The sequence below is a fragment of the Diabrotica virgifera genome, chromosome 2 (genome assembly GCF_917563875.1).
Source record: "Diabrotica virgifera virgifera chromosome 2, PGI_DIABVI_V3a".
Classification (NCBI taxonomy): Eukaryota; Metazoa; Arthropoda; class Insecta; order Coleoptera; family Chrysomelidae; genus Diabrotica; species Diabrotica virgifera.
In genome coordinates, this window is record NC_065444.1 from 147,892,872 (window position 1) to 147,920,426 (window position 27,555).

Below are 27,555 nucleotides of genomic sequence, written 5' to 3' on the forward strand. Positions count from 1 at the left end.
TGATTAATTTATTGCGTATTTTTTCATTATCGATCTTCTCTAATCTATTCTTAATGAGTGTTAATGCTTTTTTGAGTTCTTCGTTTTCTTTTCCCCATTTTTGTTCTGTGTTTTCTACTTCTATTTTTAAATCTACTGTTTCTGCTTTGTTTTGCTTGAGATTCTGCCTTATATCTTCCAGTTCGTTTTTCATATCCTTGATTTCATCTTTAATTTCTGTTTTGCTTTCCAGGATATCTTCTTTGATTTATTGCCTCATCTGGCTCAGCAACATCTTTATCTCCTCCACGCCCGTTAATATTGTACTCACTTTTTTTATGCGGGTGTCTGGAGCTTTTTTACTTTAATGTTGCTCTTCTTTGTCTTCTTCAATCGAGCTATCGTGTTCCGGTTTGTGTCTTTTTCCTTCCGTTTTTATGTTCGTTGTTCATCTGTGTGTCTTGTTGTTTGTTTTCAAGACTGAAAATCCTATTCTAATAATTTATTCTAATTTTAATAATTTATTAAAATATTATTATTTTTTTTTATATTTATCTGTTTTTATTATCTCTGTACGTAGTATTGTTCGCGATAAGATCACCCGCCCACTCAACGCCTCGAAAACGGATGTCCATCTCAAACAACTAGACGGAGAGGCAGCGCTGAAAAATCTTTTTGAATTTACTAAAGCTAGATTTTTCACAGTTGATTACTGTGAGTGTGTAGAAAAACATACTGCGGTCGGTCAAGCGAAACGTAGAACAGGGGTTACTGAGAGGGTATAAAATTTGCTTTCCTCCGAAGGTAATTATTTCCATTTACTAATCAGTACATATATTCTAAATTAAATATAAATAAAAATTATTATAGTGGGTCAGCTGTATGACGGGACAGAGCCGGTCGGTCAGCCCCAATAATCGATTGAGGAAATGAAGCATTTTGGCTCGCAATTTTTTCGTCCAGCATGGATTTACTTGAGTTTTAGGTAGGAAATAGTCCAAGGATCATTTTCTATATCATGCCGCTATCATAGGCTAAAACCTTGGGGTGGTTGGCACTCTATCTCGGGGGTGGGAATTTTTTATTGCATTTTAACCATGCAATTCGATGGAAAAGTGATTCTAAGAAAAAAATGTTTTTTACATTTTCTTCGTAAAACTAATATTTTTCGAGGTATTCGCGCTTGAAAATAACAGTCTTTCGACGAAAAAATCGACTTTTTAGAGGGTTTTTTGAGAATATCTCGAAAAATATGCATTAAATAAAAAAAACTGTTGTTATAAAAAGTGTATCTTTTAGTAACACAAACCAAATTATTTTCCAATAGTATCTTTAAGACCAATACAAACCCAGATACGGCATGCTAAAGGTTAGCTTTTTTCGTCAAATGCATAATTTGAAATATTCAAAGCCAAATAATGGGAAAAATTTGCATTTTTCGAGGAAACCTTAAAATATATTTTTTCAAGTATACAATTAGACCTTTCAAAACAATAATAAAAGTTTCTAGCATGAAAATTAAGCGACTTATAATAAAAAAAATGTCGGTACCGGCTTTTCTCTACGAAAAAATCAGTGAAAACAACCCCTAACTACCTTCCTAATCCAAAATTGGTCTTCACCTTTCTGTAGTTCCTTTTATATTTATATTATCAATACACTCAAGGAGTTTGATCTATTTTAAATGCCTAATTTTGGAAAAATATTATATCTCATTTTGTACTGATTTTCAGCCTTAGTAAATGGATTTAATTATCTTCGTAGGAAAGCAACTTTGATACCCTCTCAGTAATGAGACCCCTCAAGAATTATTTTATAGGATTTTTAAAGAGCTATAAGACTGTGTAAATTAAATTCCGTAAGATGCCTTAGTTTTTAATTGGGGCGGGTTTAAAGGGCTCTAATAAGGGGGTGTTTGCTGGTAATTAGAGATTTTAAACAGGTAAATCTGGCTAACAATTCACTTTAATGAAAATCTATGCACAGGTTAAATTTAGTCATTAGAAAAGCTACAATTTAGTAGTTTATAATTTTTTCATATCTTCAGTATTTTCGGAGATATTCTGAAGTAAATGGTTAAAAATACCAAATTGCAAAAAATCATTATTTGGCTTTGAATATTTCAAATTGTGCATTTGACAAAAAAAGCTAACTTTTAACATGCCGTATCTCGGTTTTTATTGGTCTTAAAGATATTATAGGAAAAGAATTTGGTTTGTATGACTAAAAGATACAATTTCGATATGTACAGTTTTTTTGATGAAATGCATATTATTCGAGGTATTCTCAAAAAACCCTCTAAAAAAGTAATTTTTTCGTCGAAACACTGTTATTTTCAAGCGCGATTAACTCGAAAAAAATTAGTTTTACGAAGAAAATGTGAAATACATTTTTTTCTTAGAATCACTTTTTACATCGAACTATATGGTTAAAATGTAATAAAAAATTCCTACCCCCGAGATGGGGTGGCAACCACCCCCCAAGATTTTAGCGAATGATAGCGGCATGATATAAAAAATTATCCTTGGACTATTCCCTACCTTCTGTGAAAATTTCAAGTAAATCCATACTGGACGAAAAATTTCGAGACAAAATGCTTCATTTCCTCTATCGACTATTGGGACCGACCGACCGGCTCTGTCCCGTCATACAGCTGACCGACTATAACAACTTTTATTTATATTTAATTTAGAATCTGTGTACCCATTTTCAGCCTTAGTAAATGGAAATAATTACCTTCGTAGGAAAGCAATTTTGATACCCTCTCAGTAACCCCTGTTCTACGTTTCGCTTGACCGACCGCAGTATGTTTCTCTACACACTCACAGGAATCAACTGTGAAAAATCTAGCTTTAGTAAATTTAAATAGATTTTTCAGCGCTGCCTCTTGTTCCAAACAATCCGGGTTTCTATATTATTACTTGTTTATCCTAAATTATTGAATTAATTAAATTTAAATTTAATTTGTATTAAGTTTCTAATATCTAAAGCCGGTTCTGTCTTTTCTTTCTAATTGGGCTTAGTAATTACTTAGTTGACGGTTCAATTTTGCTATATTTTGTTAGGCTCTTTTTGCCGATAAATTTAATCTATTGATATAATAAGAATCAACTTGTTTTTATCATTTATATGTTTGGAATTCAAAGTAGGAATTTATTAAAAAAAGCATGCAATACCTTACAATTTTCAGTTTTTCTTTTACATATTTTACACTGCACCTTTACTAGATAATACAATAAAATTTAATTTTTTTGCTGTTTTTTATACCACTGCGTTATTACTTTTAGTCGAGAGCTAATAAACACTGTGTTTCTTTCTTGTTTGCCAGAGGCGGAGTTGATCATGATTACAGTTTGTAAATGAATGGGATGTTAAAAAAATGATATGGATGATATTAGGAATGGTATAAGCGGACACTATTAATATTTGAACTATTAAACACTGCATTTAAAATATTTGTAAATACTAACATGTTCATAATTCTAAAAGAAATCTTATGAAATGTTTAATTCCAACGATTAATAAGTGGTAATCTTTTATTTTATAATGAAATTAAATTCGACATGGCTTAAACTATCAATTCATGCTTCTTAAAATGATAATATCGAACTAGCTGTAACACCGAAATGTTTCTTTGACACAGTCGACCTTACCTCGAATTGCTTCTTTTGCTGCTGTCCTTCTTTCCCGCTTGAAGGTTAGGAAGGTCTTTCTGTCTTTTCTCTGTCTCTCTCCATATCCTCCAGTAGAGAACAATCATAACGGTGACTGGAACATAGAAAGCAGCTATCGCCGTCCCGAAGGTGATGTAGTGATTAGTTTCGATGAATTGAATGTAACATTCGTCCTTTGGGACTGTGCGTTGACCTTCGATGTACGGCCAGCTGTAGATCCAAGGCGGCCACAGCAGCAAACTTATGCCCCAGGCAGATCTGAAAATTACATAAGAAATTACATTAAATAAAAGTTGAAACTTCAATGCAATGAAACTTCAAAAATCCAATATTTATCAGAAAATCGTACAATATATTTGGTATGTGTAACTGTAAAGAAGCTCTAAGAATTTATAAACCCAGAAGGTAAGTTTATAGTGAATAAGGGTGGCAAACTTCTAGGGAACATGGAACAAAAAATAAGATCCCAAAGGGTTATATTAAGGACTCTTTTAAAGATGAGATAAACGTGTGAATTCCGGTGCAATAATACATTTGCTAAATTGCAGGCCAGTAACTCAGTTGATTAGCAATTTCAACATAAACCAGAGACACACAGTTCGTTATCAATTGTCTTTAGAGTCGTATAATTCCAATATACGCTAACTCCACACGCAACATATTTTCAGTAAAAGCAAAAAACTGTATTTATTATTTCAGAGCATCTGTTTCAATGTAATTCTAATTTGTTGATAACCCTGATTTACGTAACTTGGTTAATAAAACAAAAGATAAAAATTTATTTTTGTATAAAAAAGTGGATTTAGCAGGTTTTGAAACTAACCAGTGGAGATGGCGTGGAATTAGCGAATTTTGGATATAACTACAGGTGAATTTAACGAATTTTCCTTTCTCTTCTTTTATTAGGACATGCTTTTTCAACGTTTAGTTATTTCTTCCAATATTTTAAGTAATAAAAGAAAGACGAAGTAGTTTTAGAAAAATTAGAAAAATGGTATACATTTTTATTTAATAAAAGAAAATTACGGACAACAATATTCACACAGTTTTGAACTATACCGCTATATTGAAATCTTCAGAATGAAAGGAGCTGGCGGGTTTTGGAAAAAATTCTTAACGTTGCTGTCAAATCTAGTCGGGATCTGGCGGTTTTAGGTACAAAACGAACATAATAACATCTAAAAAACTGCACAGACTATCTAAAAACAAAGATAGTTCAAAATATGCAAAAAGTGGAGTTAGCGGATATTGGAATTATACGACTCTTATATAAACTGTACACACAAGGATATGTACTGATAGGTACTGTACCTATCACAAAAGTTTGTACATGAAATGTATAAGTATAAACAATCATTGTAGACCAGTAAGGATCTGTTTTTAGGTGGATGTGAGGGGTGGCATTCAGATTTTTGCGGATAAAGTTAGGTGATAACTTCGTTAATAATAATTGATTTATGCTCCTTCTCAAATATCCCCGGAACATTAATAAAAAAAATAAAATAATTAAAAATTTCAAAAAATTTCATTTTTTTCTAGTTTTTTGCTTATAACTTTAAAACGATTCATTTTGGGACAAAGTCGTATAGGAATAAAACAAAGATAATTAAATTTTCTATCAGATGCGATTATTTAAAAATATCTTAATTTATCACCCTTGATGCAAAATAGCAATAAATATAAAATAAGGGGGCAAAACAAGCCTGTCTTTATTCAATGATTTTCCATCACTTAGGTTACACTTCTAACCTTCCTAATTCTCTTAGAAAATTTTTGTAATGTTCTAAAACCGTACACCGAATTTCATTAAAATTGACTTACTAGATTTTGAATAATAACTTTGCAATCTAAACTTTTTTTAAAAAATTAAAATTTTTTAAAATCTTGCACAACAAAAACTAGAACATACAAAGATTTGTCTATTTTTTTTACATATAAAGAAGCACTCCACCTATCTAATACACTTTACATAATTGAAATCGGATTGTTTAAGCTGCCTCAGAAATGTTTTAAAGTTATAAACAATTTTTTGGCTTATAAACAAATTAATCCTGTGGCCAGGAGGGGATGCAACGGGCTCCTTTATTTAGACGCACTTACCCAAGATTTTTATGTATTTTTTGACCCGTAGAACACGATTTTATTGGGTAACAGTTGATCCGGATGTCGATAAAATTGTTATAAACAAAGAACTTGAGGAATTACATAACATCGATTTTTCGCAAAATAAAACATTTTTTTGTATTTCTTGGTTAATTCTAAGCAAAAAATGTTCTTACAAGTTTTTCGTAGGATGCATAGTTTTCGAGATAAACGCAGTGGAACTTTCAAAAATTCGAAAAATTGCAATTTTTGAACGCAAATAATTTTGATTAAAAAATAAAATAGAAATTCTGCTGACAGCATTTGAAAGTTTAAGTCAAATTATTCCGGTTTTAATTATTTGCATTGCTAAAAATTAATTTTTTTATTATTAAACAAAGCTATTTTTTATAAGCCAAAAAATTGATTATAAGTTTAAAACATTGCTGAGGCCCCTTAAATAATCCGATTTTAATTCTGTAAAGTGTATTAGATAGGTAGAGCAACTAGCAAGATAGGTAGAGCAACTATAAAGAGGTGCTTTATATGTAAAAAAATTAGACAACTTCTAAATGGTCTACTTTTCGTTCAGAAAGATTTTAAAAAATTTGAACTTTTTTAAAAACATTTAGATTGCAAATTTATTATGCAAAATTTATTAGGTCGATTTTAATGAAATTTGGAATACGGTTTTAGTATGTTACAAAGAATTTCGTAAGCGAACTACTAAGGTTCTAAGTGCCACCAAAGTTGTTAAAAACATTGAATAACAACAGGCGTATTTTGCCCCTTATTTTGTATTTATTGCTATATTGCAGAAAAGGTAATACGTTAAGACATTTTTGACCAGTCGTATATCATACAAAATTCAATTATCTTTATTTTATTTCTGTACGACTTTGTTCAAGTTCAAGTTATGAGCAAAGAAAGTAGAAAAAAATTGATGTTTTTCGAAATTTTTAAATATTTTAATTTTTTTATTACTGTTCCGGGCATAGGCATACTTGAGAAGGAGCATAAGTCAATTATTATTACTGAAAGTGTCACCTAACTTTATCTGCAAAAATCCGAATGCCACCTTTCACATCCAAAAATAGACGTTTTTTCACAGATCCTTACTGGTCTATTGGGCTACGTATGTTTTGATGCAGAAATATTCGGAAAGAACGAAAAAAATGCAAAACTGGTTCGCTAGTTGGTTGATGAAATTATGACTTGGTTTGGACTGTTTGTGCATAAAAAATATTTAATAAAATATCATAGTATACAATTGAAATATTGGAATAACATTCTTTAACATGGATCTTTACTGGAATTCGATTTTATAATAATAATAAAAAAATAAAAATACAAATGATTTCTTACGGGGATTGGCTTAAATTTTCTGCTCCAATGCTATTTAAATAAGATTTAGTTTTTTCGAATTCTGAGAAAACCAATTAAATATTTTTGAAAAGTTTAAGCGCAGAATGAAAGATTACGTTATTACCGAGGGCCGAATGTCCCCGAAAACTTCTGTCATGTTTATTCGAAAAAAATGAACACCATGTCCGTGGTAATATTTTCCCAATCGAACATTCGCTATCTTTGTCATACAACGCCCTCAGTCGAACAGAATATGCTGACAAAACAATGACAATTTGAGTTATTTGACATTGCTTTAGGAATATTTTGAGTTGTTTATTAAATAATATTGATAGTATATTTGTAGTTTAAATAATTGGTTTAAGACTTGAAATTAATAAAATATTTAGTTAATGTTTATTATTTACAGACGATTCCAAGTAGAGAATACACCAGGATATAATATGTGTTCTGTGATCCAAACATTTTGTAGTTAAAGATGTTCAAAATTTATGTAAGCGTTCCATAGTAACAACATATTATTAAAAATATCGCTTTTCCTCTTTTCTCGATTAAGTATTAGTTTATATTGGTTAGCATATAAATTATAATAATCATTGAATATATATTAACATGTTGACGGACAGTGCGTCAAATGTATAAGCTACATCAATGGAAATTTAGACGTCTATAGACTTTCTGTCCATAAAAGTGTTAAGAAATTATCATATTAATTAACTGAATTAATAATTTAAGCGAATATACAAGTAAGAGTTATCTAAGAACATTCAAAATTCATCTCTAAGTTAATGGTGATAATGTCATTATCAAGTAATGTTTATGTATACAGTGATCAGCGCGCTAATAACCGACAAAATAACGCAAAAGGTGAAAATCACATTAAGTTGTGAGATAAACAGAAATAAAACTAGTGGAGGTGGGAGATTTAGCGATAAAAAGCTAAAAATTTACATTCTACTTATTGTTTTCCACCTTTAGACGTATCGGACTAGTTTGGCAACTGCCACTGTGACAGTGACAGTTTTAGTTAACGTACTCCTCTGATACGTCTTAAAGTGGGAATCAATAAATATATTGTAAGTTTATAGGTTTTTATCGCTAAATCTCCCACCTCCACTAGTTTCTTTCCTTTTCATCTTAAAACTTAATATGTTTTCCATATTTTGCGTTGTGTTGCCGCTCATCTGTATATTCATACCAGTGAGAATTTTACTACACGTAATTAGCCGTGTAAAGCAAGAAAAAGTAGGGATAGCCGTAAAATATTTGCCACTGCGCTTTTAAAATTATTTTTTTTTGTCGAATATAACTGGAATAATTTTAAACCGTCAGTGTAAATCTAGTTTAATTTAATGATAAAGGGATAACTACATCATCAACAAATGCTTTAACTATCCATGCCTACAGAAGTCCATCATGCGAATACACAACTATAATTCAAAGGCACGATTTGGCATTAGACAGTTTGAGGGCCACTTCACTCAGTTAGAGCACTCGGTTAAAATATGTCGGTCTTGCGTGACATTTTTAGGCTGTGATTATATACAATAAATAATAAAATGCATTTTAATCTTTAAGCAGTTGTGTGGCTTATTTGAAGTGAAAAGTCGCGTGGCGACATTTGTCGGCAGTGTAATAAAGATGTATTTATTTCTTTTACACTATTATACATAATATTGTTCAATACATACAGTAATAAAAATGTATACCATTTTTATTCATACAGTAATGTAAATTGTTAAGTAAAGTGAAAATACTTAATAAAAAATGAAAAAAACTGAAATAAAAAACTAAAGTTACTTATAAAAAAAATTCATATTTTATACCTGATAAAATTTTTTGTCTTCCAATTTTGAAAAAATGGCAAAACAATGAAATATATCAACGTCTGTCCATCCGACCATACACACAACTCCTCCGTCATTATACCAGATAGAATGACAAGTGAGATGTCGAATGAAAGCTTATAACTCAAGAATGGTAATAATTTAAGAAATTTGACCTAGGACTTCCGGTTTTAGAGATGCAACCGGAAGTACTATTTTAAAATCGCCGGAATGTTACAAGCAATATATTATTCGACGTGCCCTAGCAAGACGAGAACACGTATATGCTTTCGGTTTCATGCCTGTATGTCCGTCTTTTCGCGAATATAACTCTTTCGTTATTAATACAGATGTAATTACCAATAAGGAATCGAATCAAACTTATAACCCCAGGACGGTACTAAAGATAACACATTTGACTTCGGACTTCCAGTTTAAGAGTTGCACCTGGAAGTACCGTTTTAAAGTTACCCAACATAGTATTACCGATATATATTATTCAATGTGCCTTAGCAAGATGAGAACAAATGTATATTTTGGTTTTTATATCATTTTCGGTTAACAAGTTCTAACCCCTTTTATAATGTCGAAAAACGGAACAACAGAAGCAGAAATAAAAAATAGATTGGGACAATCAGACAACTCCATAATGTAACCTGGAATAACAACATTAAGCGAAAAACAAAAAAAATGATACATGAAACATTACTACGAAGCAATTTAGAAATTAAACTTAAACTCAACGGAAGCAAGGAAAACTGGAGCAATTACATATGCTCCAATGAACTACAGCAAAAGATATTTCCCGGGAAAGTTAATGCGAGAAGCTTAAAAAACAAATAGGGTCAACAAGATCAAGAGAAACATGGAAAACGGAAAAAATCTGAGAACAAACAGAAAAGAAGAGCAGAATAGATTCAGTATAAGAAAGATCTTGAATCGAACGTTACTCATGAGTTTTAACTGAAAGAAATCCTCAGTTCACAAACATCATAACAACAGTACAACTTATATGAAGTGGAATAAGATGAAAACGTTGAAAGTATAGGAAGTTGAGGATATAACAGGAACTCGAAGGAATCGAAAGTCATACGGACCACAAAGTATAGGTACCCAACGAATTAGTAAAACACAAACCACAAGTGTTACGAAAATTTGTTTTCACCTTATTTATTATATTAAGGTGAAAATAAACCCCAATAATAAAAACATGACTTACTGCCAAAGTGGACATATGCACATAGTAACATCTACAAAACAGGATATAGAAAGAGTTATTCAAATTAGATGGAGTTAAGTGTTATAAATTCACCATGAATATGCTATTTAAAAATAATATAAAATAAAATTGAAAAAATTACACTTTTATAAAAAATAACTTAAGGACCCTGGACTTAGGACCCAATATAAAATGATAAACCATTTTTTCTATAATATTATCATTTTCATACTATAATATTATCAATTATGACTTCACTACCTGCATAATAAAGAATTTCATTATGATACAGATTTTCATTACGGTACAGATTTTTAACCAATGGAATCGCGATATGGCACTCGCGATGAAGGTGGCACACGAGCAGTGACCAATGGCGAGTCAACTACATACGCTTTGACAGTTCTCAATATGTAAACAAACTGACAAACTGCTTAATTTCGTTTCGTATCCCTCATACTCGCTTCATAATGCCCATCATTAAATGCTCGTTGCATAATACACTATTTTTTTGTTTCAATTTCTATATCCAATGATAACAAAACAGCAGAAAACACCACGAAGATTAAAGTCGAAAGCTTACAGGACGACTCCACAAGATACCTGTTCCAAAATAGAATAACGGAAAAAAGAAAGAACATGTATGTCACAGAAAGTGACGGAGTCGAAGAAAGCTGGGCAAAAATTAAGTCTAATATATTAGCCCCAGCCAAGGAAGTTCTTGGTGAAAGAAACATTAATAAAAATAAATTATTTCCAAGACGAAGAACTCCATGGTTTTGTACAGAAGTGAAGGAACAATGTAAAGAGAAGAAAAAAGCTTACCTAAAATACATGTCAACTAAAACAAAAAAAGCATACGATAATTATAAGACTATAAGAAACGAAACACAATCAGTAGTAAGAAGAATAAAAAATGATCACTGGGAACGTTTTTCGAAAGAAACGGAACATGATTTTTATCAAAAAACGGAGGAAAAGGAACTAATAGAACCATAACACATGGAAAAGGATACATGGAGTGACTATCTAAAAAAGCTCTATGCAGAGGAAGAACAAATGACGCTAGAACCGGAAACACCAGAAATTACCACAAATTAAGATGTTAATATAAGTGCACTGGAAGTACGAAAAACACTCGAAGAGCTGAAGAACAGAAAAGCTGCAGGTAATGATGGAATACCAAACGAATTACTGAAATATTGTGGAGCAGCAATGACAGAACAATTACCAACATTAATTAACAAAATCTTAAAACACGATAAAATACCGGAAGAATGTAGAACAAGCGAACTAATTCTACTATTCAAAAAAGGAGATAAAATGCAGCCAGAAAACTACAGAGGTATCAACAAATACTCCCCTAAAACTTACAACTAAAATCTAACAAGACGTAATGAATCAGATGATAAGTTTAGCAGACGAACAACAGGGGTTTCGTACTGGAAGATCGTGTAGATGCAATATTCGTCATAAAGCAAATTACTGAGAAATCACTAGAGTATAATAGACCAGCATTTCTATGTCTGATTGACTTAAAGAAAGCATTTGACAGAGTAAGACTCAAAGATGTATTCCATCTTCTGTATAATAGAGAAGTCCCTCTAGATATAATAACTATTAAGAACATCTACCAAAACAACAAAATGGAAGTCAGAATAGATGGAAAACTTACAGATACTCTGCTACGCAGACGACGCAATATTGATAGCCTGCAAAGATAGTCTGAAGAGATCTGCAAAGATGAAAATAGTCTGCAAAGATCAGTCTACAGATTTAACATAAGAGCAATAGAATTCAATATGACAATTTCATCTCAGAAAACCAAAACAGTAGTAATCAGTAAAGAACCAATCAGATGCAAAATAGAAATTGATGGTATCAGTATTGAACAAGTAATGGAAGTAAAATACCTTGATTGTCAAATTACGGAGACCTACACCAAGAAGTGTGAAATCAAGTACAAAAAGCAAATAGATTGGCAGGATGCCTTAATAACACTATATGGCGAAACCGACATATTAACACTGAGATGAAGTCAAGAATTTATAAAGCCAGTGTAAGACCAATAATAAGATATGCATCAGAAACAAGACTCGATACAGCCACAACACAAAGACTACTGGAAACGGCAGATATGAGAGTACTGAGAAGAATTACAGGAAATACACTGAGAGATCGAAAGGGGAGCGAAGATATTAGAAGACAATGTAACGTACAGTGTATAAACGAATGGACACTAAATAGAAAAAAGAATGGAACAACCACATAACCAGAATGGCGGAGACACGTGTGGTCAAAATAGCACGAAATAAATCACCAATTGGTAGAAGAAGTATCGGCTAACCGCGCAAAAGATGGAGTGACAACCTTCCATAGAGGTACAAAGCCGCCAATGAACAAGCAGAATTGCTTATAAAGAGGAAGAAGAAGAAGAATTTCTATGTCATAATAGTATATTATTCAACCAGCATTTAATGATGTGCATTATGAAGCGAGTTGAGGGATACGAAACGAGCCGCCAAGCGGCGAGTTGCCATTTTGCGTTAAAAATCTGTATCGTAATGAAAATCTGTATCATAATGAAGTTCATTATGATACAGGTAGTTAAATCATAATTGGTATATTATAGTATGAGAATAGAAAAACAATTTTATAATGGACTTTTTCAAGTCATAATTATTTCTCTAGCGGATTTAAACTCATATAAATTAAAGAAAATATTTAAAATGGTATATATAATATTTATATATAATAATTAACTTATAAAAAATAAATTTTAATCATATTATTAAATTTAATCATTTACTAAAAAAATTAAAAAAGATATGTTACTGATGGGGTTCGAACTCAGGACCTTTCGGTCTCCAGTCTACCACTCTGCCACTGAGCTACCACGTATCGATTCGTTAACATTCTTTAAAATGATATTTAATGACATTGCATTTGTCACATTTTTAAAATAGTTTGAAATAAAACAAAATCGATTTATCCATATAGTAGCAATTAAATATTGCGTTGATAGCTAGTTCTGAGCTATTCTAAAAATTTCAGGTACCTAGGAAACACAGAAGTATGTCTTAAATGGATTGCAAAATTTGTGGAAATAGTGACAAAGACCAAGCCAAGTATATAAAAACGTTTTAAAAGAGATGACAGATGAGGAAGAACAAAATGACTTTTGTGCAGGCAGATCCTGTTTGGGCAGCACATTTTGCTTAAATAAGCGGGTTATTGAGAAAATAACCCGCTTTTGGGCGTTTGGTAGCGTTTGATAGAGTAAAACATGATAAACTCATAAACATCTTGAAAGAAGCGGCAGTAGATGATAAAGACTTGAGAATCATATATAATTTGTATTACCACCAAACTGCCAATATTAAAGTGGATGACCAATTGACAGAGGCAGTCTCCATAGATAGAGTAGTGAGGCAAGGATGCATCCTGTCGCCGGTGCTGTTTAATATATACTCTGAATGTATCTTCGAGCAAGCGCTGGGAGAACTACAGGAAGGCGTATTAGTCAATGGAGTGCGTCTGAACAACATTAGATATGCTGACCACGCTATAGTTTTTTCAGGCAGTCTAGATGGTTTGCAAAGAATAATGTCGTGCATATCAGATATAAGTAGAGAATACGGACTTGATCTCAATACGAAAAAAACAAAGTACATGGTAGTCAGTAAGCGCGAAATATTAAATACACAGCTTTTGGCTAACCAACAACTAATTGACAGGGTCGACAGCTACACATACCTTGGCACCAACATAAACAGCCAGTGGGACCACTCAAGTGAAATAAAACAACGCATAGGAAAAGCGAGATCAGCGTTGATAATGATGAAGTCTCTTTTCAGAAGCCACGATTTACCTCTTGCTACCAAAATCTCTATTATCAGATGCTATGTATTTTCTACGTTATTATACGGAGTAGAGGCCTGGATACTTTCCGAAGCTTCTTTGAGAAAACTCGAGGCATTCGAGATGTGGTGTTACAGGCGCATTTTGAGAATTTCGTGGGAGGATCGTGTGACTAATGTTGAGTTTCTATGTAGAATAGGCAAGGAATGCGAGATTATTAACACAATCAAAGAGCGCAAACTAGAATATCTTGGCCATGTTATGAGGAATGAACAGAGATATGGCTTGTTGGAACTCATTCTTCAAGGCAAGGCATTTGGAAAAAGAGGACCAGGGAGAAGAAGAATACCTTGGCTTCAAAACCTGAGAAAGCGGTTTAATACATCGACAACCGGACTATTCAGAATAGCAGCAAGCAAAGTGAGGATAGCCATGCTGATCGCCAACATCCGGAACGGATAGGCACCTTAAGAAAAAGATTGAGAAAATATTAGGTGAGAACCTTTCAACTCATGTAGTCTTTGTAGATCTGACAAAAGCATAAGATAGTGTACCACTTTTAATGCTCCGAGTATGGGCGTTTAATCTCTCTGAGTGAACTGAAATTATATAAAATGTCTCTGAATTTATTTTTGCAGCGAATTGTTTTTAAAAATATTTTATTTATTATTATTTAATTACTACGAACGAAAATCCCAATTATTTGATAAATTTTATAAACTATTAAAAATAAATTATATTTTCTCTTTTTTGTTGGAAAATCCCTAATATTCTTGTCGGCTGGATGGGTTCAATTATGTTCTCTAAATAAATCATAAAAAATCGAAATTTTGGTGGAGGTATCATAGAGGTTGCATGATATGGGCAAATTTAGTGCGCCCGCCAACTGGAGAAGCCTTAAAAATTTATCGGACAATATAACTAAATTATCAGTAATTTAAGTATTTTAATAAATAAATCCATCAAACATCAGCTGGTAGGGTAAAAATGTTATGAATCTATTTGTATAAAGTAAAAATAAAAATAAAATTAAAACAAAATAAAATTAGTAAAATAAGAAATAATTCATTTCTAAATTAAATTAATTAAAATAAATACAGTTTGGAAAAATAAAATAAAATAAAATACATTAAATTAAATAAAGTTAAAAATAATTAAATAAAATTAAATAAAATATAATGAGATTAAATTGAATTTTAAATAAAATTAAATAGAATTAAATAAAATCGAATCGGATGAAATCGACCCAAATCCAATCGAATCTAATCGAGTAGAATCGAATTAAATCGAATTATTTCCTTCTACCGGCACTCCCCAAGTGCCACAGTCTATTTTTTCCTAATTATAAAAATAACAATAATGGTTATTATCTTTTAACAACTCACACCAAATGAGTGTTTTCATTTCATAATTTTAAACTTATAGTATTCTCCCGTTAAATAAATGTATGGGTATATCTAATACTGAACTCAAGAATAAATGAAGTCTTTGCTCAATCCAATAAAATGTCCAGATCCATTTTTTGCGCAGAATTTAGTAATACATAAATTTTATAATTATTCCAAATAGAAAAAAATCATTTCCCTCTTGTATCAACTATTTTATTTTCAAATTCCATCTCGCCAAAAACCATCAATAACCATGTCAGGTTTAAACTATACACACGTACTTGTTTCCTATTTTCTCACGAAATTTGTATGAATATCAGTTACTATGTGACACCTTGATTGCTATAATGATGAAAATGTGTTGATAGCCTACGTGAATGAATACTCAATAGTGTTTTAATAACGCAATGATCAATCATTTCATTGATGGTAGATGATATGAGGTAACAATGGAAGTTTTATTAACAGCTTAAAAATTAAATTATTGCCTAACGGTCTAAAAGCGGGAAAACAAATCATTAGTGTCAAGTTTTTGTTAGATTCATATATTTAATTTAATTTTTTGTTTCAATATTTAATTTCTAATTAATTAAGTTCTATTAAGTTCTAATTAATTAACTCATGAAGTCAATAGATGGCGATAATGATGCCAGTTATGGCATTTGTTTTAACTATAAACTTGTAAAGACGCATTTTTTATTTTAAGAAATCAATATTACTTTAAATAAAATTGTTTTATTGTTCAAATATTCTTTCTTAGTTTAATTGGACAAGGGGGAAGATTTTCCCATAAAAATGGAATAGATTTTCCGATAAAATGGGAATGCCAGAGTGAGTTTTTTGTTTCATGCCTAACATCATCGGTATAACTACATACTACATACAGACAATTATCTGGCTCGTCAAAAAATCTAACAAGCAACATGTTTTAAGGGCATAGGCGCAAAATGTCGACTGTCAAACCGTTGAATGTGTTTTAAATGTCTTCTTTTTTTAAAAATCCTGGGAATAGGACTTTAAGGCCTAGAACAGAATAGTTTTCAGGGACTTTCAGCCCTGGGTTATAACGTAATCTTTCATTCTGCATTTAAATTCTTCAAAAATATTTATGAGTTTTCTCAGTATCCGAAAAAATGAGTACATTTTAAACACATTGAACATTTTGACAGGCGACATTTTGCGCCTATGCTCTTAATCTCTCTTATTCGATTTTGTTAAAATTAACAGTGTTAGTGTGCGTAGTTTTCATATAAATAATGAATATAAGTAATAGAGAGTATTATAATTTCAAACCGTCGGTCTAGACGGCCCAGTTGGCTGAGGCGCAGTAGATCGACAAGTTTAGTGGATTTGCGATCGAGGTTCGAGCCTCAACCAGATTAAATTAATCTAAATTAATCTATCATAACAAAACAAAAGCAAGTTTGACATTTAATAATGCGTTAGTTACTGGCTCTACTCGAGTTACTTATGAACAAAACAAGAATGAAGAAAATTGCTCCATGGGAAGCCCATTTTTTAAAAATACCAAGTTTCTTGTAAAAGGTATATATAAAAATACCCTAAATAAGGGTCACAATACAAAACATTTTCGGATTAAGGAATCCATCATCAGCGTTTAAAAGCCAAAATTTGCATGCCTGAGCCACCAAAATGTATAGGGTAAAAACCCTTTAAATGTAAATAATAAAGTTATTTTACATTTTTTAACGTATACCGATTTTGAGATTACATTTTCTCCAACCTAATTTTTGATTTAAATTTTGCTATTTTTGGCAATTTTCACTCGTAATATAGATAGTTTTTATTATAATCATATATATTATGAGTATTTTAAATATATGAAAATTGGTGTGGAGAAAGAGGACGGAAATAAAAAGGTGATGATTTGAAAATTATTGTTTATATTGTTTATATCTCTGCCGTAAATGTCGGTCAATTTTTACCGGTTGTACCTCAGGAGTCACTCATTACAATGTCATTACAGTCTTTTCTTTAAGAAAAAGCATCCTACCGCGTTTTTTCCAATACTGTTTTTACGATTTAATTTAATTGAATATTTCCCGGGATATTCTATATGTTTATAAGCCAAAAAATTGTTTATACTTTAAAACATTCCTGATGCCGGTTAAATACTCCAATTTCAATTCAGTAAAGTATGTTAAATAGGTACAGTATTTCTTTATACAGAAATCATAGTTATTTTTATGTGTCATAATTATTGTGGTTATTATAGGGACAGTAAATTTTTAATTAACAATTCAATTGTTGCTAAACTGTTCATTTAGTCCATGTGGTGAGACCGCTCCCGTCTGGAAAAATTTCTGATTCGCTTTCTTTGTGGATTCCTATTCAAAAATGTCCCCTTTAAACAAATCTGAAGGGTGCCGGGCGGAATTTTTGGGCAGAAATTGTTTAAACAATTTTTTTAAACAAATACAAAAGATTACGTTTTTTTGCTCCTTAACAGATATTTTTGAGTTTTGTGGGTCATTCTGAACAAAAAATGTATCTTTTAAATTTTCTCAGAAATTGATAGTTTTCCAGTTATAGGCGATTTAATTTCTGAAAAATGCGAAAATACCCATTTTCGAGGCTTAAAAACTGATATTCAAATTAGTATTTTTGAGGTTGCCAGATAGTTAAATTGAAAACTAAATATTCAGCGTCAAGATTCTGAAGAGTGATTGCGTCTAACTTTAATTTATACCGTTGTTTTTTAATTGTTAAATATGCGTGTGTATCCGATTTTTTTGCCGGTGCGGCGCGCTCCGTTTCAAAAATCTCCTATTTTTCTCCGAAAAATATTTTTTCTAGGTTCTTTGGGACATTCCCAATAAAATAAGTTTCTTCACATTTTTCTCAAAAGTTAATAGTTTTAAAGTTATAAGCGATTTAATATCCAAAAGATGATAAAAAACGCATTTTCGGATTTTAAATCGCTTATAACTTAAAAACTATTAACTTTCGAGAAAAATGGCAAGAAGCTTATTTTATTTAGAATATCACAAAGAATCTCGAAAAAGTATTTTTCGGAGGAAAATAGGAGATTTTTGAAATGAAGAGTGCCGCACAGGCAAAATAATCGGATAAACACGCATATTTAACAATTAAAAAACAACGGTATAAATTAAAGTTAGACACGATCACTCTTCAGAATCTTGAAGCTAAATGTTCAGTGTTCAATCTAAGTATCTGGGAACCTCAAAAATCTTAACTTAAATATGAGTTTTTAAGCCTCGAAAATGCGTATTTTCGCATTTTTCAGATTTTAAATCGCCTATAACTCCAAAACTATCAATTTATGAGAGAAATTACAAGATACCTTTCTTGTTTATATTGACACAGAAAATCTAAAAATATATGTTTCAGAGCAAAAAAACATGATCTTTTGTATTTGTTTAAAAAGATTGTTTAAACAATATCTGCCCAAAAATTCCGCCCGGCACCCTTCAGATTTGTCTAAAGGGGACATTTTTGAATAGGAATCCACAAAGAAACCGAATCAGAAATTTTTTTCAGACGGGAGCGGTCTCACCACATGGACTAATTTAATTTCCATCGGCTTCTGGAATTATAATCTATACGAAAAGAGCTTTTATATTACCAAGTTATTTAATTATTGATTGAAACAATTACTTATCTAAAATTTTACTTGAAAATTATAGATTTTGTTGGAAAACACGCACATTTCGGGGAAAATTTTTGTCGAAGTAAATCGAGAAAAACACGTTTCTATGCAGAGTTTAATTACGGTGAATTTTTATTTGAGTGTTTTTGGTGTAAGGTTAAAATCTTTGGAGTTATAGAGCAAAAATTGAAAAAAACACGGTTTGTGGGCGGTATCTTTTTTATAAAAAAGTAGCACACTATCTGCGAACTTTGCATAACTATATTATTAATATATACAATCATAAGATTTGATTCCAGCAGTAAAATTGCTGGTAAATAATTTTCCTTGTATTTTGCTAATTAGCCCAAAGTAAATTTCAAACAGCCGTAACCACATCCCTACTTTAGCCGGTAGCTAAAGCGGGTAGCCAAAATACTTTAATAAAGCGGGTAGCGAGGGTCGACTGACTACATAAAATTGAACGTGCACTTCTTTCATTGTTCGAGGCAGATTCGTCTCTATTTTATGCTTTTTTTAAAGCGTGTTGTGTTTAATCCCGTCGTTCCAGTAGTAAATGTTTTGCAACCAGGATATTTGTCGTCTACCAGGACCCCTTTTTCCTTAAAAATCAACCTTCATAATCAGCTGCAAAAACTCGTACTTATCATTTTTAAGTATGTGCCCCAAATATGTTGTCTTCCTTCTTTTAACGGTGGTCAAAAGTTTTCTGTCTCTTGTCATTCTGTGTATCACTATTTCGTTCGTAATATAATCGGTCCGTGGTATTTTCAAAATTCTCGTAAAAAGCCACATATCAAAGGCTCCCAGGTTACTAATTAAGTTAACATTAACAGTCCATGCTTCGGCACCATAAATAAAAATAGAGTGAATTACATTTTACCATCCGATATCAGATTTGCAGATTGAGATTTTAACTACTAATAAATTTTCTAATATTCAAAAAGGCTACTCTAGATTGCTATATTCTTGATCCAAATTCTGATTTTTTCATAATCCTTAATCCATAAGTTTTGCATTTGGTCACTTGTTCAATATCTTAATTTTTTATCTGGATCCTTGTTACGATTTAATATAATGGACCATATTCTTTTAAATTACGTGATATATATTTTACTGGGCAAAAATTATTGTCCACGTGTACACCCAAGTAAGACAATTTATTACTGCTCGTATCTATTATTAACAGTCAAATGTTTCGTCCAAATGCTTTAAAACGATACTTGTAGTTTTTTTGTCAAAAAATTTCTTGGACAAGGAAAAAACTCCACCAAAAACATTCACATGTGCAGAGCATACGTACGCGGTACAGTCCTCCGGCCCGGGAGACTGTAAGGATTAGTTATTACCATCGTTACTAAAATATTTATTCCAATAGTAACTAGGTATGCAACCAACTTTACAGACAATTGTATTGAAAGTTGCAGTTGATCGACGACAAAATTGGTAACTTTTGGGGAATTCAGAACCTAGAAGTTGGTTTGTGTGTCGATACGGCTTCCGGCTGACGTGATTGTCATTGAAGAAGGGGCTATTCGTCACTTCAATCTCGGCTGTTGTTGAAAGCAGACCCATCGGCCATCACGCCAGTGGCCATTACAGAGAATATAAAATTTTAGTTGAAATGTTTGAATAGAATATACGTTTACGTGGGAAGAAGTTGTTTTGTTCTTGGTTGTTAAGTGGTTTTGAAAAGAAGAGGTTTTTTTTTGTTTTCCAACACCTTTTTGAAGAGTAGTGGGTATGTATTAAAAAAATGATGTTTTTTCCTTAAATAAAAAATAACCCTGTTATTCATTTCAAATATCTTACATATATTATCTTTAAATGAATTGTTATTCTTCAATCATCAGATTTGCAATACTTCAATACCATCGCACTTATTTTTTTCTACAGAGAAAAGAATTCTTTCTAACTATATACTTCCAGTTCAAAATCAGTTTGGAATTAATGACCATTCTCCTTCTCTCCTTTATATAACTCCATAAAGTAATCTTAATTACCAGATTCATATTTACTTGTTCAAATACTTCCTTATATTCGTTTAAAAAGGCTCTTTCCAGTCAAGGATAATCAAGGTCAATGACTTCAAGCATGGACGTCAAACTCAATTTTTACTTAGATTTTTTCTCTGTCAAGTTCTGATAAGGTGATACACCTTTTTGCAGAGGCCCTGTTTCTTTTGTGGTCAAGGCAATCAGCTGATCAAGGTTTGTTTTTTTAGCCACTGGTGGAGATCAAGATTAAGTCAATCCCTTTTTTTTGGGATATGGAATAAATAGAGGATCATTTTGAGTTCTTTTGGCATTGGATGGATTTTATTTTTTTGTTTTTTTGGAGATAGACAGTTTTCCCGGTGCTAGGAAGTACCTCCTTGTCGCACCACATCGTCATACCTTCTGGTTGGTGAGAAGTACTCCCCCTAAGGTAGAGGAAACCTGGAATATACCTTACTTGGCTCTCCCGCATCAACCTAACCGGAGTTTGGAGAAGCCACAGGCCTACTGTTTGTAGAAACGACAGGTTTTATTATTAAAATTTACATTTTCAATTCTTTTCATAACATATTTCAACTTTAACATTTTTAATAACATATATAATCTTAATAATCATATAAATTCATTTTTCTAAAATCAATTAACGTAATCATAATCAATATTTTCTTTTCCACAACTTTTATATGTCATTTTCATTATTGTATTTGCATTTTATTTTATTTAAAATAGTCCGGAGACCATAACCTATCTGGTAAGATACTGTGCACACTATCTCGGGTTATTATCACAATATATCAGTATTGTCCGGTGTGTCATTCCGATCAGATGTGGGATTGTCAACCAATATTGTAATCCTCCTTAATAATAAGTTTTTGTACACACATATTTAGATCCATTAACTGTCTTGGTATAATAAATGTAGATGCAAAGTTTGTGCTACTTGCAAGCCAAGTACTATGCCACAAGCTGGATTAATGGGTACTTTTAGGAACATTGACTTCCCATGGCAGATGATATCCATGGATCTGATTGGACCATATCCTCGTAGTTACAATGGCTATACCTATTGTTTAGTAGTTGTGGACTACTTTACTAAATTTCCACTAGTTTTTCCTCTTCGTAATGCCACTGTCCCTGCCATTGTGAAATATTTGGAGGAGCAGGTCTTTTTGTTGTTTGGTGTTCCCCAAATTGTTTCTTGTGACAATGGTCCTCAATTTGTGTCTAAGGCTTTTAAAGACCTTCTAACTAAATACAAAGTTCAGAAGATCTTTTATAATGCTGCATACCATCCACAAGCTAATCATAGTGAGCGAGTGAATCGCAGTATTGTAACAGCCCTTAGATCGTACACTTATCCAGACCACAGAGCTTGGGACCAGTATATTCACTCAATAGCTCAAGCCATAAGAACTTCGGTCCATGAAGTTACTCAATGTTCTCCAGCTTATTTGAATTTTGGTAGAAATATTGCTTTGTCTGGTGATTATTTTGGTTTAATTTCAGACAATTCCACAAATCTCCCTCCGATCTCTGAGAAGCTTCATCGTTTAGATGATCTTCAGACTTTGCCTCCAATATTTGCAGACATCAGAAAGAAGTTAAAATCTTCTTACCTTAAGTCACAGAGTCAATATAATTTGAGGAAAAGAGATTTGCGATTCTTTGTTGGTGATCGGGTATTGAAACGCAATTTTGTTAAGTCTAGTAAAGGTGATGCTATTTCTGCCAAATTTTGTCAGAAGTAAGTCCCATGTGTTGTCAGTAAAGTAATCTCTCCTCTCATATATGAATTGAAAGATAGTTCGTCCAACAGGAAACTTGGTCGATTTCATATAAAGGACTTACTACCAGATAATACTGTCAACGACTTAGAATCTTCATCATCAGAAGAAGAAGATTAACTTAACATTATTGATTAAGTTAATTCCTCTTTCTAAATTTCAGGAATACTCGATTGGTTAATGAATAGGTAAATGATTGGATTTTGATTTTAGTCACCGGATAGGGCCACTATGTTTTATCCATTATAATAATATTTTTAGCTTTCCATATTCTATGTATCTTAGATGTCATTAGTTTTAGCATTGAGATTTGGCTTAATTTGGCTTGTTATTGAACTGGTATGGAACTGTAACACCTTGTATGTGATTATGCTTATATATGGCATCACTTGTAGATTAGTGTATCTACATAATAGGTTTAGTTTATGCTTATCTGGTGTTGTGTTTAATTTTGTAGGTTCTACTGGAAAGTTATTCCAATGCTTGGTATGATTCCTTGGTACATTAGCTTATTTTGGTCTAAAGAAGTCATCCTGATATTTGTTGTGGTAAATGCAATTTGAGTATACAGTGTGATTCCAAAGTTATACTTCATTGGTCAAAAATTTAATTAAGTAGTTGAGATAAAATTTATGATAAAGATTATGAAACCATGTTGTTATTTATCGTATTGAACATTTCTTAGGAAAATGGTTTGCCTAGCTTGGCTATGCAAATACGTGGGTTCGAAACTTGTATTACTTATCAACTGTGCACATGATAGGAAGCAGATTTCATGGGTCACCGTTGCCTAGCCCTAGGTCATACCCTAATCAGTTCAGATGCTGAATCTTTATGAAAGAATGTTTAATCATCATTTTAATCATGCACTAGGCATTCTTATTCGATTTTCAGTGTATGATCATTCTATAGAGACTTAGTCTTAAACTTGTCTGTCTATTGTACACTTATTATTCTTAGTTTTGCTATTTGATTGTTCTGATAATAATGTGACTTCTTGGATATCAGTCCTATGGAAATATATAGCTTTTGGATGCACCAAGGGATTATTGTGTTTGAGCATCATCTTTCCAAGAAACTCATCTTTTTGGTTCATATATGTACCTTAGGGTCAGGATCAATATCCTGTTCTCTGTGAGTAACTAGGGAACTTTTTCTTAATCTGCAGTTTCTTTAGAAATTGATTTACTTGTTCTCTAGTATTTCCATAATTGGATTTATTTATAAGAGTTATTAATATGTGACTTCTTGAATTCTTTCATGAGAGATGACTTCGAAATATTGGTTAGCTTCTTCTGGCCATTCTTATCAATCTGTTGTAGCTATAGCTATAGTTAGAGAATCCCAGAGTAAGCTAACTTCTGTTAGGTCAACTATTCGATTAGTTACCCTTAGATAGATCTCCCATTGAATCTGATACAAATCTGATGATCGGTTGAGTTAGGGTCATGGTAAAAAAATATGTAATCATCATTAGTACATTTAGTACTAGGTGTAGCGTTGCTCAATTAAATCTGCCTGATTGATCCACCTTGGATATTCTTCAATATAAATCTGTTGTCCAATGTCGGATCAATTTAGGATAAAAGGCTTGCTACAATAATTTCCTTTCTTGTCAATAACTCTTATATTTATTTTGATATACTATGGTCTATGTTGGCTTATTGCGAATTGGCTACGAAATCTACTAATTGTTCACTTTGGATATGCTCTATTTAAATCTGTTGTCCATCGATAGAACGATCTTGTATTACTCGTCCCATTCGACATTTTTTTTGATTAGGATTTATCTGAATTATGTAATTTAGAAAAGGGTTATAATAAACCTTAAATATGTATGTTGGTACCATATGTGATATATTGGTCATTAGGACAACTCCATTTACATGACTCATAATTTGCGGTTAGGTATAATCGATCGAGTCAAATGTAAGTGTGTATAAGTTAGTCGTTGTATAGGTTATGTTTTGTTTTGCAGTTATGAATATGTTTATTATGGTGTTCTTGTTGACTATAATTTGCGGTTTTATAAAAATCTACTGAATCAACTTGAACACAATTTGGTCTTTATGATGTATGCCACCGAGAACTTGTCCTACGAGTTCTGTGTCACCAATATAGGTTATTTTAGAGTAGAGTAGTATTCTTAGATTCGTAGTATATTTTAGATATTTGTTTATTCACGCCTGTGTTGGATCCCACAGCGTGTGATTTTTTTTATGGATACTTGTATTGAGTATTTATATATGTATAAAAAAAATTGTTCATTAGATCAATTTTTTTTTCTCCGAGTAACGGGGGAATGTAACGATTAGTTATTACCATCGTTACTAAAATATTTATTCCAATAGTAACTAGGTATGCAACCAACTTTACAGACAATTGTATTGAAAGTTGCAGTTGATCGACGACAAAATTGGTAACTTTTGGGGAATTCAGAACCTAGAAGTTGGTTTGTGTGTCGATACGGCTTCCGGCTGACGTGATTGTCATTGAAGAAGGGGCTATTCGTCACTTCAATCTCGGCTGTTGTTGAAAGCAGACCCATCGGCCATCACGCCAGTGGCCATTACAGAGAATATAAAATTTTAGTTGAAATGTTTGAATAGAATATACGTTTACGTGGGAAGAAGTTGTTTTGTTCTTGGTTGTTAAGTGGTTTTGAAAAGAAGAGGTTTTTTTTTGTTTTCCAACACCTTTTTGAAGAGTAATGGGTATGTATTAAAAAAATGATGTTTTTTCCTTAAATAAAAAATAACCCTGTTATTCATTTCAAATATCTTACATATATTATCTTTAAATGAATTGTTATTCTTCAATCATCAGATTTGCAATACTTCAATACCATCGCACTTATTTTTTTTTCTACAGAGAAAAGAATTCTTTCTAACTATATACTTCCAGTTCAAAATCAGTTTGGAATTAATGACCATTCTCCTTCTCTCCTTTATATAACTCCATAAAGTAATCTTAATTATCAGATTCATATTTACTTGTTCAAATACTTCCTTATATTCGTTTAAAAAGGCTCTTTCCAGTCAAGGATAATCAAGGTCAATGACTTCAAGCATGGACGTCAAACTCAATTTTTACTTAGATTTTTTCTCTGTCAAGTTCTGATAAGGTGATACACCTTTTTGCAGAGGCCCTGTTTCTTTTGTGGTCAAGGCAATCAGCTGATCAAGGTTTGTTTTTTTAGCCACTGGTGGAGATCAAGATTAAGTCAATCCTTTTTTTCTGGGATATGGAATAAATAGAGGATCATTTTGAGTTCTTTTGGCATTGGATGGATTTTATTTTTTTGTTTTTTTGGAGATAGACAGTTTTCCCGGTGCTAGGAAGTACCTCGTTGTCGCACCACATCGTCATACCTTCTGGTTAGTGAGAAGTACTCCCCCTAAGGTAGAGGAAACCTGGAATATACCTTACTTGGCTCTCCCGCATCAACCTAACCGGAGTTTGGAGAAGCCACAGGCCTACTGTTTGTAGAAACGACAGGTTTTATTATTAAAATTTACATTTTCAATTCTTTTCATAACATATTTCAACTTTAACATTTTTAATAACATATATAATCTTAATAATCATATAAATTCATTTTTCTAAAATCAATTAACGTAATCATAATCAATATTTTCTTTTCCACAACTTTTATATGTCATTTTCATTATTGTATTTGCATTTTATTTTATTTAAAATAGTCCGGAGACCATAACCTATCTGGTAAGATACTGTGCACACTATCTCGGGTTATTATCACAATATATCAGTATTGTCCGGTGTGTCATTCCGATCAGATGTGGGATTGTCAACCAATATTGTAATCCTCCTTAATAATAAGTTTTTGTACACACATATTTAGATCCATTAACTGTCTTGGTATAATAAATTCAATATATTTGCTTTTCTCTACTGTAATATCTGTGTAATAGACAGGAGCGTACTAGCCTAGTACGTCAGGTGGTTAGATAGTTTGTGTAAAATTGTATATAGGGGTTATAGGTATTTTTTTTTCATTAAATTTGTTGGTTGTACATACTTATATGTTTTATTATCCTACCTTTTTAGTAGTATTAGTTAGGTACAGCAATATAGGTCACGTGGAGAGCAATATATTCTATTCTTTCCTGGCGCTCAACACTACTTCTGAGTATCTTCTTGGTCAATAGTTCTTTTCTTGTCATTACTCCTTATATTAAGTTATTTTCTTTATCATTCAAGGATTTCAGTAGGTACCGTCTTACTAGGGCGTGCAAATACGGCCTGATCCTTCCCTGAGCCCTACTGTTTAGTCTCTTCAATTTCCAGCTAGCGTATTTTGAGGAAACTTCCATAAATAAGTAATTACCCTTTAAAGCTAGATCTATTCTGCCACAACACAACCTCATTTTTGTTATTTTATAAATTTCATTTTGGCCTGCGCTTAAAAGTATTTGCCCACCCCTGGTACACCAGTTACATTGGTTCGTCGAATTTGTTTAGTTCTCTGTGCACTGCCAATTTAGTCAAAACGTTTTTAGTTTGTTCAGTGATTGTTTTGAGAAGTGTTTTTTCGAAAATAATTTATAAACAAAGATTGACTGTTAGCTCACCGCAAGACTTCTTTGTTTGAAATACGTTGAACCTATGATGTGATCATAGGATGGCTTCTAATTTGTTCATTAGATTAACCTTCATGATCCAGGTTTCACATCCATATAATAAGATAGGATACACATAACGTTTTAAGAACTTCATTCTTAGTTGTAA

The 27,555-nt window shown here is 32.0% G+C and overlaps 1 protein-coding gene across 1 annotated transcript in view; it reads right to left on the reverse strand.

Annotated features, from left to right (window-relative positions):
* The window catches only part of LOC114330538 (muscarinic acetylcholine receptor DM1), a 249,754-nt gene that overhangs the window by 151,767 nt on the left and 70,432 nt on the right, over positions 1-27,555 (reverse strand). The window contains exon 3 of the mRNA XM_050642849.1: positions 3,633-3,911. Coding sequence (XP_050498806.1) covers positions 3,633-3,911 — 279 coding nt within the window. The remainder of the gene's footprint in view (positions 1-3,632; positions 3,912-27,555) is intronic.